The sequence below is a fragment of the Panthera pardus genome, unplaced genomic scaffold, assembly GCF_024362965.1.
Source record: "Panthera pardus isolate Hobbes unplaced genomic scaffold, ASM2436296v1 HiC_scaffold_13, whole genome shotgun sequence".
NCBI classification, from domain to species: Eukaryota; Metazoa; Chordata; class Mammalia; order Carnivora; family Felidae; genus Panthera; species Panthera pardus.
The window spans coordinates 96842910-96855548 of NW_026526688.1; the positions used below are offsets into that span (position 1 = coordinate 96842910).

A 12639-nucleotide genomic window follows, 5' to 3' on the forward strand; every position below is an offset into this window, starting at 1 on the left:
AATCCTTCTGTTTCATAATTTTGGTTAGTTTTCTGTCTTTTACATGTTTTAATAGTTTGTTATGTGTCCTGCATCTGTGAGTACTACTCTATCAAAAAGGGGTCATACACTGTCCAGGGCCTGGCCCTTCAGGAGGTGTTTTTGGAGCGTGTTGAGTGTTGTCTGTTGTTGTGACTCTGGCTGCTTTATCTTCCTACTTGTAGTGGTGGTTTGGACCTTCCACCAGGTGTGCTTTGATTTGTTCATTGAAATAACGTGGAAAAAATTAAGAAAGGGGGTGGTGGTGAAAGAAGCCTTATTTCATACAAAGAGAGAAATGACAGGGGTGGGGAAAAAAAATGACCAGGCAGAGGTTCTGAGAAACTACATGGCTTAATCCAGAGAGAGAGAGAGAGAGGAAAATAAAGAAGAAGGAGATACAGAAGAGGTATAAAAAGAATAGATTAAAAATGTCGTTGTCTGATGGTGCCTTGGAACTGGCGGCTGTGCTGGTCTAGAGGAGGGGCCTTCTGGTTCAGTCAGTGTCAGTCTCGCTCTGGTAGATATGCAGTTGCCAGGCACGAAGGGGTGGGATTTGGTATAAACAGGTCCCGCCTCCACTGGGGGGGCGGTGGGTGCTGTCTTGTTCCCTGAAGCCCCACCAAGTTGGTGATGGGGAGAAAAATGGTAACACCCCAATCTCCGCTCCCCTGCTGGGTGTCACAAACCACACTGTTCAGACAATCCTCATAGGTTCAAGGTTCGTGCAGGTTCGTGCAGGTTCGAGCAGCCTGTTTGTCCCACTCTGCAGTCTCCAATGCCTCTGAGGCACTTGGCTGGGATTCAAACTCCAATGTCTGAAAGGATCCTGCTCCATGTGCCCCATAGTGCCACTCTGCCCAGCTGACGAAAGGTCTCTGGCTGGTGCCTGCAGGGTCATTTGTCCTTGGAGTGGCAATATATCTTCTTCCCACAGCACTCGAAGGAGGGGACTGCTCTCCCAATGCACCTCTGAGTTCACTACCTAGTCAGGGCTGGCTCCCCTACTCCCAGGGGCCAGGTGCAGGTACCACACCAGTAGCCAGCTCTTCCATCAATTCTTTACTGCAACTCAAAGAATGTTTAGTGGCTCAATATTTCGCTCAAAACTGAATTCCTGGGTCAGAAATTGGAGGCTCTTTGCAGTGGTCCTAACTTAGCTTTCCAGTCAATCTTTCATTTTATCTTTGTATATATCATTCCTTACCATCCTGGCAAATCAGTCTACTCACTGTATGCCTTATGATTTCCCTTGTTTCGGTCTTTCTTCATCCCATCCTTTTCCTAGAATGTTCTATCCAAATCCAATTCATTTTCAAACTAGGCCAAATGGAATCTATAAGCCTTTCTTTGTAATCCCAACATAGGTTTTCACCCCTTCCTCAGAACTCCTAGTGTTTGGTTGTATCAACTAATTCATTCTATCTATCTAAAAAAAAAATCTATATATCCATAAATAAATAAATATATATATACACATACATATATATATATATACACACACATATATATATACATATATATATACACACATATATATATATACATATATATATGTGTGTATATATATATATGTTTGAGCATATTTTGTATTTCTTCTTCTAGATGTAAGACTGCTGATAGCTGTGACTTTATCTTCGTGTTTGCCATACCACCCTCCCACTACCACATTTTGCCAAGCACAGCTCCATTTACTCAATTGTTACATATTTATCAAGTGACTATGTACGATGCTGTTGCAGGCACCAGTAGTGGACAAGACGGATACAATTCCTGACCTCATAAAGCTAATTTTCTAGTGAGGGGGAGGAAGACCATATACAAACAAGAAAATAAACAATAACTGAGAGGGAGGGAAACCATAAGAGACTTCAACATACAGAGAGCAAACTGAGGGTTGATGGGGGTGGGGTAAATGGGTGATGGGCATCAAGGAGAGAACTTGTTGGGATGAGCACTGGGTGTTATATGTAAGTGACGAATCATTGGGTTCTACTCCTGAAACTAACACTACACTTTATGTTAACTAACTTGAGAATAAAACCCATGGATCCTCTTTTTCAATGTTTTTTATTTATTTTTGGGACAGAGAGAGACAGAGCATGAACGGGGGAGGGGCAGAGAGAGAGGGAGACACAGAATCGGAAACAGGCTCCAGGCTCCGAGCGATCAGCCCAGAGCCCGACGCGGGGCTGGAACTCACGGACCGCGAGATCGTGACCTGGCTGAAGTCGGAGGCTTAACCGACTGCGCCACCCAGGCGCCCCCCATGGATCCTCTTTTTGAGGCCAACATTGATCTGAATATCAAGGAGCCAGACATACAAAGGTTAAGAGATAGAACATTTCACACAGAAGGACTAGCAGGAACGAGATTCAACGGATGCCAGTGTGGCTGTGCACAGTGGGTGGAGAAGGAATGATAGATGGAAACAAGTGGGCAGGAGCTAGGTCAGGCAGGGTCTTGTAGTTGGTGGGTGGGGTGGGGAGAAAGAAGAAAGAAGAGGTAAAGAAAGGAGGAGACAGGGAAGAAAAGAAGTAGGGATGGATAGAAGGAAATAGTAAAATTGTGGAATCATTATCTTTTAGTGTATTAGTAATATAATTTTATAAGATAACAAAATCAGCTTTTTTTTTTAATAGAAAAAGACAGCAGTCAGAAAGACAAATACCACATGATTTCACTTAAATGTAGAATTTAAGAAACAAAACAAAGAAGAAAAAGAGACAAACTGAAAAACAGTCTCTTAAATACAGAGAACAAATTGGTGGTTGAGAGAGGGGAGGTGGGTGGGAGATGGGTGAGATAGGTAAAGGGGATGAGGAGTACACTTATCATGATGAACACTGAGTAATGTATACAATTGTTGAATCATTATATTGTATGCCTAAAACTAATATAACACTGTGTGTTAATTATACTTGAATTTAAAAATACATTAAAAAAAAAAAGAGAGTAAAAAGAGAAATTCTTGGGAGGAATTTAAGGAGATGGTAAATAAAGCAAAATACTAAAGTCTATTAAAATATTATAGTTGGATTAATAATTCCACGCCTACATCTTAAAATGCTTATCTCTTTTACTGCTTTTCTAACATTTTACTTCACTTTCAAATACTTTTTTTCCCCACTTACCCTACTACCCAGTAAGCCATAACTGGTGGTGTTTTTCTCTGATCTGTCCACTTTTCAGGTGAGCATTCAAACAACACACCATGTTCTTTCACAGGGTGAAGAGAAGATACTGAATTTGTAGAACCTGAATGATCTTCACCATTTAGTGCTTTCTTTTTCTGTAAATTAAATAAGTATTATTAGTATTCACTGGTATTAATGTTACTTTAAAATGTTTTCACACAGAGATTTGAACTGACTGATCCTAATACTTAAGTGCCTAGAATGACACTCTTCTCATCGGTGGGAAAATTTTTATTCTTCCTCATACTTAGTATAAATACCATTTCCTAAAAAAGACTTTATAGATAAAGTGTCCTTGAAATCTCTCAGAAAACATTTTGCTCACAGCCCTATATTATTAGTATTTATATTAATTATATTAGCAGTTTATGGATCTGTCTTCTCCAGTAGACTATATGCTTTTTGCTAGGGCAGAGACAATATGATATTCATATTTGTATGTTTTGAAGCAGCAGGGCCAGGTACATAGTAGGTGCTTAATAAATAGATTACTAATGAATAGGTTACTAAATTAATAGATGATTTCGTAATATACTTAAAACAGTATTGTCTCTTCCTTTCTTAAAGTTTATTTATTTATTTTTTAGAGAGAAAGCAAGAACGCATGCATGAGCCAGGTAAGGGCAGACAGAGAGAGAGAGAGAGAGAGAGAGAGAGAGAGAGAGAGAATCCCAAGCAGGCTGCAGGCTGTCTGCATGGAACCCAACATGGGACTCAATCACACAAACTATAGGATCATGACCTGAGCCCAAGTCAAGAGATGGCTGCTTAACCCACAGAGCTACCTAGGCGCCTGTGGTCTCTTCTTTCATGCATACTCTAAATTTCCCATTGATTAAATCATTAGCAAAAGAATGACTCATTTGGGAAAAAAAAAAAAAAAAAGACATCTTTGTAAGGCTCAGGCTAAAATCATGGAGTGATCCTTGATTCTTCTCTTTCTCTGAAAATCCTTACCTAATCTGTCAACAGATCCTTTTGGCTCACCCTCCAAAATACATCCAGAATCCAGAAGCCACTATCATCTTGCTTTGAGAATTTCTATAGCCTCCTAATGGAAATTCCTGGTCCCTGCCTCTACCCTTGCTACACTACAGAGCTTTGTTCTTGGCACAGTAGTAGCTCAAGTGATCCTTTCAAAAATTTAGGATCATGTCCTTCCTCTTCTCAGAACTGAGAGCTTCCTATCTCCTTCAGAGCAACCCCAAAGTCCTTAAATATATCAGGACATGTGCGATTTGGCCCTGCTAACCTTTGCCATCTCAACTCCTACCACCCTCCTCCCCGATGGCTCCAGCATTCTCAGCCACTCCTACTTCTGTGGCTTTGCAATTACACTTGTACTTGTTTTCTCTGTCTGGAAGCCCTGCCTTCAGATCGTTTCCTCACTTCATTCAGGTCTTTGTTCAAATATTACCTTATCTTATTATTCCTGTTAAACTTATCCTACCTGACATATTATACGACTTGCCAATTAATTCGTCTTCTCCATTAGATAAAGGTTTTGGTAGAATAGGCAGTTAGTTAAACGTGAGCAGGAGGCAAAGGCAGTGATAAATAGGTGACACATTAGAAGCCTAAGGGCATCACATCCTGACTTGTTGGCTTCTAATATCCTGGCCTTAAATTAAGGTATCCAATGCCCAGGAGCTGATAGACCAAGAGCCAAAGTTCTCCTCTTCCACCTCCCTCTGCCCCAGGGTAACCTACGGCTTCATTATAATATATTTACATTGTGGTTTCAACCCCTACACTCCCCACCAAGGAGGAAGATGGCCATGACAGTTGTGGCAAGAACCCTGCAGAGCCCAAAACTCCCCTTTCCAACCAGAGACTGTCCCGGCTATGACCCGTAACATACATGAACATAAAAAGAAAAGAGACCCCTAACCCAGGTGCAGCTACCACCTCTGGGCCTGCCCACTCTCCCACCTTGCCAGTGTACTGTCCTTAATAAACTGTTTTAAATAAATAAATAAATAAATAAATAAATAAATAAATAAGCAAACTGTTTTATGCTTGCTACCTTCCTCCTTGCTGTCTTTATTTGAGCACGGATCCTCATGTAAATCTTTCTGGAATACAAGAACCCAGACCTCCCTTCACACAATGTAGACTCTTCCACTGGTAATAGCTTCTTGAAGAAAGGGACTTTGTTCACTGCTGTATCCCCAGCACCAGAACAGTGTCTGGTACATAGTAGATACCTCAGTAGTTCAGTAATATGGAAAAGGCTAATTTACATTACTAAGCATTGTAATACATTGCATTACTAAGCGTAATACTTACGCAAATGCTTATGTGTAATATTTATATTACATAAGACATAATAGTGTATAGTCGTACATAATATTAGTTCTAGGACTAATCCTCTATGGACCTCAACTGTCCGAAAGAGCTTAATCACCAAGCCTTGAGAAACCAGCAACCCTTGCCTGAACTTGTACCTCTTCTCGCACCAGGCCCATCTTAACCTGGGGGTTTCTATCGTGAAACTATACCTGGCATCTGGTTCTTACCTCAGGGCCATCAAATTCTTGACTCCAATCCTTCAACCCTCTCAAATGGGACATCTCGATGGACTAATGACTAATCAGCCCATGATCACACGTAACTGTGGTGTCATGCATTTGGTATTTTTTAATTTTTAGGGGGGGAACTTGCTATGACTCAGCTATGACCGTAAAGGTCTCGATGCAGTCAAATATCTTGTAGCTGGGCTTATTCTCTATGCGGGGTCTCCACACGCATACAAATAAGGTGCAATTCAGTCAATGGTTACAGGACATATACTTCAATTCCTAACGTCTCACGGGACACGGCGCGCACGCACCCACGTATACGCACACACGCATACACGTATACACGTACACTCACATTTACACATACGCATATATGCATTACACATGCAAACACTTTAATTTAGTAAATAACTAGCTTAACCAAATCCCCCTTACCCCCCGTTAACCTTATTAATAAAAATACGCGTTTATTACTGTCCTACCAAACCCAAAAAACAAGACTAAACCTGTACCTAAATATAAGGCCTAAGAAGCAACATTTATAAATTCACCAAATCCCTGTTATTACTACCTACTAATACTAATTTATATCTCTGTTCGCAGCTATCTATAGATACACTAACCTAAGCTCTAATTCGTCCCTATCGAGCAATATTTTTCCCACACCTAATCAACTTAATACAATACTTCCTCCCCGTTAATGTAGCTTAAATATACAAAGCAAGGCACTGAAAATCCCTAGATGAGTCGTCAGACTCCATAAACACAAAGGTTTGGTCCTGGCCTTTCCATTAGTTATTAATAAGATTATACATGCAAGTCTCCGCACCCCAGTGAAAATGCCCTCGAGGTCACTCAGCGACCTAAAGGAGCTGGTATCAAGCACACAACCACTGTAACTCATGACCTTGCTCAGCCACACCCCCACGGGATACAGCAGTGATAAAAATTAAGCTATGAATGAAAGTTCGACTAAGCTATATTAAACAAGGGTTGGTAAATTTCGTGCCAGCCACCGCAGTCATAAGACTAACCCAAACTAATAGACCCACGGCGTAAAGCATGTTACAGAGAAAAACTCATACTAAAGTTAACTAGCCTTAACTAGGCTGTAAAAAGCTACAGTTAACGTAAAAATACAGCACGAAAATAACTTTAACATCTCCGACCACACGATAGCTAAGACCCAAACTGGGATTAGATACCCCACTATGCTTAGCCCTAAACCTAGATAGTTTAACTAAACAAAACTATCCTCCAGAGAACTACTAGCAACAGCTTAAAACTCAAAGGACTTGGCGGTGCTTTATATCCCTCTAGAGGAGCCTGTTCTACAATTGATAAACCCCGATATACCTCACCATCTCTTGCTAATTCAGCCTATATACCGCCATCTTCAGCAAACCCTAAAAAAGGAAGAAAAGTAAGCACAAGTTATCTTAACACAAAAAAGTTAGGTCAATGTGTAGCCCATGAGATGGGAAGCAATGGGCTACATTTTCTGTAACTAGAATACCCACGAAAATCCTTATGAAACTAAGGACTAAAGGAGGATTTAGTAGTAAATTGAGAATAGAGAGCTCAATTGAATCGGGCCATGAAGCACGCACACACCGCCCGTCACCCTCCTCAAGTGACAAAAACCCTTAAAAAAAACCTATTCAAACCACTAAACCCACAAGAGGAGACAAGTCGTAACAAGGTAAGCATACTGGAAAGTATGCTTGGATAAACAAGATGTAGCTTAACAAAGCATCTGGCTTACACCCAGAAGATTTCATATTAAACTGACCATCTTGAGCCAAAGCTAGCCCAAAAACCCATAAATTAAATTAACATTAGACAATAAAATAAAAGTTACCCTTAAAAGTATAGGAGATAGAAATTTAACTTGGCGCTATAGAGAGAGTACTGCAAGGGAAAGATGAAAGAAAAATTAAAAGCACTATACAGCAAAGATTACCCCTTGTACCTTTTGCATAATGAATTAGCTAGAACAACCTAACAAAGAGAACTTTAGCTAGGTCCCCCGAAACCAGACGAGCTACCCATGAACAATCTTTACAGGATGAACTCGTCTATGTTGCAAAATGGTGAGATTTGTGGGTAGAGGTGAAAAGCCTAATGAGCCTGGTGATAGCTGGTTACCCAGAACAGAATTTCAGTTCAACTTTAAACTTACCCCAAAAACCTCCTAAAATTCTAATGTAAGTTTAAAATATAATCTAAAAAGGTACAGCTTTTTAGAACTAGGATACAGCCTTCCTTAGAGAGTAAGCATAAACATAAACCATAGTTGGCTTAAAAGCAGCCATCAATTAAGAAAGTGTTCAAGCTCAACAATCAAAACACCTTAATGTCAAAAAATGTAACCAACTCCTAACTCAATACTGGGTCAATCTATTCAACAATAGAAGCAATAATGCTAATATAAGTAACAAGAAATACTTCTCCTTGCATAAGCTTATATCAGAGCGGATAACCACTGATAGTTAACGACAAGATAAATATAACCTAACCATAAACCAAATATCAAACCAATTGTTAACCCAACACAGGTATGCAAATAAGGAAAGATTAAAAGAAGTAAAAGGAACTCGGCAAACACAAGCCCCGCCTGTTTACCAAAAACATCACCTCTAGCATTTCTTGTATTAGAGGCAGTGCCTGCCTGGTGACATTAGTTAAATGGCTGCGGTATCCTGACCGTGCAAAGGTAGCATAATCACTTGTTCCCTAAATAGGGACTTGTACGAATGGCCACAGGAGGGCTTTACCATCTCTTACTTCTAATCCGTGAAATTGACCTTCCCGTGAAGAGGTGGGAATATAACAATAAGATGAGAAGACCCTTATGGAGCTTTAATTAACTGGCTCAAAGAGACCTCATCAATCGACCGACAGGGACAACAGACCTCTACATGAGTAATATTTATTTTGCGTCATGAGTATTACATGAATAAATTAATGAGACATTCCTTTATAGAATCAACCAGTTATGTTACAAGGAAAGTGGGATCGTAAGACCACAAAGCACACAGAGATATATGGTCAGACATAACATTTTGCTGAATACTAATTTCTGATAGCTTAAAGAAGAAATCCTATCAGACACAGAATTTATTGCTGAACAAGTTCTAAGACATAATTCAGCCCACTTACTTTACAGTAAGGAAACAGGAAGAGTTGAGGCTCAGTCCAGGATTCCTTATTCCCAGTCCAATGTTCTACTTTAAACCCAAGTTCTTCACAAACTTAGCATTCTTAACACACATATTGCTATATACATTACTAGCATCTTCAGAGAGGGTTTTGTGGTTTTTTATTTTTTAATTTTTTTTTGGCTGTATGATATTTGACCACTGACAAGTGAATTTCTGTATGTTTATCCTTTTCCAGAAATCAACACATACTTTTCCCTGCCATTAAGATAATCTAATTGATTTTTTAATTATATACAACATTACTACTTTCCAGAGGTATAATATTAGATGAAACTTCATCCTGGATTAAAAAGCAAGCAAGCAAGCAAGAAATGAAACAAGTGGCTGAAACATTTACAACAGTCTTGTGTCTACTGCTATATTTTACCCTATTATATTACAAAATACCTTATATTACTGATGGAATACTTAAAGAATTATCAGAGTTACCAATCGGTAGATACTACTGCGCAAGTAATGGTTGACTCACAAATGTCAAATATGGAGGCTAATTTACATTACAAACTACCATATTCTACTTTGCTGTAGAAGAACACAGGTCCACCATTTTCTGAAATAGTAATCCAGGACATCAAACTCAGTATTATGAAACAAAACTTTGAAGTTAAATATGGTGAGTATAATCTTTTGGGCACTCAAGTTAGATTGGGTGCTCTAGTTAGATTGGGTGATTGTTACAAAATTTTTAAATAAAAACTGTAATTATTGGGCATACTGATTAAAGTCCTTTTAGAGATAATATTTAGAGATCTGGGAACAAAACAGAAAAGTATACTTATGGCAGTATCCTACCTCTTCTACCAATGTCTGTTGGAAAATTGCACGAATGGAGAGACAACACTGATGGAAATTCTTTATTAGTTGAGGGTGGATAGAGCCACTTAGCTGTGCCACTTCTTCATGGGTAGGAGTAATAAAGATCCCTTGCACAGTTTCTAAGGCAACATAGTGGAAAAGTGTGTTCTCAGGACCAGATGTCAATCTTGAAAAGAACAAAAGAAAGAAAAAAATATTTAAGTAAGCTTAAAAATATTCCTTCATTTTGAATGTTTATAGACTCCTAAGTTTTTATCTACAATATAATATTAGGAGTGTAATTAGGACAGGGAAACTAGTACAAATATTTAATTCCCATTTCCTCCTTAACTAAAGTACAGCTAGGGTTATTATCAATTCGTTAATGCAGGCAAATACTACATGGTATGTGAGGATAAACATCAATTGCAAACCACTTAATTATTCCTTTGCTAAACAACCCAAATTGGCTAAACCCTTCTTTTTCCATGGTTGGTAATAAATAACTCAGCCCCTGTCTGGCCCAGATACCTACAAGTCATAAATAAGGTATCAGTCCAGAGTGGACCACATACAAGAACACCTTCCAACAAAATGAACACATTTAAGTTTGTAGCATAACAGTCAGACTGATGATCCTGAAGAAAAATAAAATTATTATTAGTGACTGCAAAACTGGGTTAATAATCTAGAATACTATGACAATTACTGGTAGTATTCTACTATTCATCATCACCGTCTTCCTTCCCTTACATGTTCTCTTACTATTTTCATTTCTCCATTCTTTCTTCCCCTATTTAGGTCTCAGACAAGTCAGTAGAATCTATAAATATTTATTTCTACCAGTGGTAAGAAGAGCTAAAGAATAACAATGATAGCAACAACAAAATACTAATAGTATCACATACTGAATGCCCTCTCTGTGCCTGGGGTGGGAGGGGGGCTTTAAAATACCTTAGTCTTAATTCTCACAATGATCTTGTGAGATATTAAATAGTATTACTCCCCTCATTTTAACCACGAGGAAATCAGTGTTCAGAGATCTCAGATTAACTTGCCTGAGGTCACACAGCTAAGTGGCTGAGCTAAGCTAACTCTGAAGCTTACTCCACTATCCCTTACTTTTTCCTTTCTACTGATGACTTCTGACGGGCAATCTTTAAACATATGGACAGCAATTCTCCATTTGCATTTCAAACACTCAAGCTGCCCCCATTCTAATTCTGATGTCTATTTTTAAAACATTCTCTCAGTTGATTTTTTTTCCAGCCATAAGCACAGAGGCAGAGAAAAGGCATGTAACATCTCTTAGCCTGGATACTGCCTTTGATCATCCATGCTAGTTAAAATCCTGTTAAACTCTTAATTAGGAGGCATGATCAGAATAATTTCTCCTTCCTATTAGTGATTTATGGCTTTGGTTCTTTTTTCAGACCAGGGATAGACCGGAAAGGAGATCATCTGCAAATTTTTCTCATACTTTTCTAGAAGGTGGCTGGCTCATTAACAACTCAACTGGTGGCTGATCTTTTTCAATTAGTAACTCAAATAATCAAGAAGAGAGGAATTTTGATTATTCAAAAAGGAAAATAAATTAAAACATACATTTTATTTTAGAGGTCTTCAAAATTAAGAAAAGGTACAGAACAGAAACAATTCTTTAAAAAGAGAAATTAATAAGATTCCTTTTTAGGGAGGTTTAGAATTAACATTTTTGTTGTATTTTTTAACTTTCTCTCTCTCTCAAAAAAAAAAAAAAATCCACAACACAGTGAGGAAATTTAGCTCTTGAAAATCATAAACTCATTCAGAGTATATTAACTCAGTGGATACACTGCAAGTTTAAAAATCATCAAACAATTGCCCAATGGGAAGACAAAATATTTGTGAAAGCACAGATTAAGTCATTTATTATTGAGAAAGGTCACTCCTGCAGCAGAAAATGGATTCATGGTAGGCTGGGAGTTGGGAGACTGTTGCAGTAAAACAGGTAAAACAATGGGAGCCTGATCTACAGTAGGAACAATAGGGGTTGAATGGATTAAATAATTATTAGAATGTAGAGTATAGGACTTGGTTATTAAGTGAACTGTTTTGTGTATATTATTTTTAATATGTTATATATTTTTATTTTACAAAAGTGTACACACAGAAATTAGGACAATCTACACTGGCTTATTTCATACTTTTAAAATTAACTACATAGTATGAACATTTTTCATGTCAATAAAGAAAATAAATATGCATCTGTAGCATCTTTAAAAAATTTTTTTTTAATGTTTCATTTTTTTATTATTATTATTTTTTTAATATTTATTTATTTTTGAGAGACAGAGTGAGACAAAGTGAGACTGGGGGAGGGGCAGAGAGAGAGGGAGACACAGGATTGGAAACAGGCTCCAGGCTCTGAGCTGTCAGCACAGAGCCTGACGCGGGGCTTGAACCCACAGACTGTGAGATCATGACCTGAGCCAAAGTCGGACGCTCAACCGACTGAGCCACCCAGGCGCCCCTCATTTTTTTATTTTGAGAGAGAGAGAGAGAGCACGAGTGGGAGAGGAGCAAGGGGAGAGGGAGAGAGAGAATCCCAAGCAGACTCCATGCTCAGCACAGAGCCCCAGGCAGGGCTCGATCTCATGACCCGGAGATCATGACCTAAGCCAATATCAAGAGTCTGACGCTTAACCAACTGAGCCACCCAGGCACCTCTGTAGGATCTTTTTAAATAGACAGCCTATGATTTACATTGTATATGAATTTATGTTCAAGCCTGAACTTGTAAAACATTTTCTTTTACTAGAGATAAGGTAAAAATAACACACACATTTAAAAAGTAAGATGTGGGGGTAATAAAATTTCAGAGTGGTAGTTGTTAAATAGAAG

General features: G+C 38.6%; 1 protein-coding gene across 3 annotated transcripts in view; it reads right to left on the minus strand.

Annotated features, from left to right (window-relative positions):
• INTU (inturned planar cell polarity protein) overlaps nucleotides 1-12639 on the minus strand; it is a 96416-nt gene that overhangs the window by 7571 nt on the left and 76206 nt on the right. For all 3 annotated transcript variants that reach the window (XM_053901261.1, XM_053901260.1, XM_019419198.2), the window contains exons 14-15: nucleotides 9754-9943; nucleotides 3153-3310 (exon numbers count right to left, since the gene is read on the minus strand). In XM_053901261.1, the coding sequence (XP_053757236.1) occupies nucleotides 3153-3310; nucleotides 9754-9943 (348 nt within the window). The remainder of the gene's footprint in view (nucleotides 1-3152; nucleotides 3311-9753; nucleotides 9944-12639) is intronic.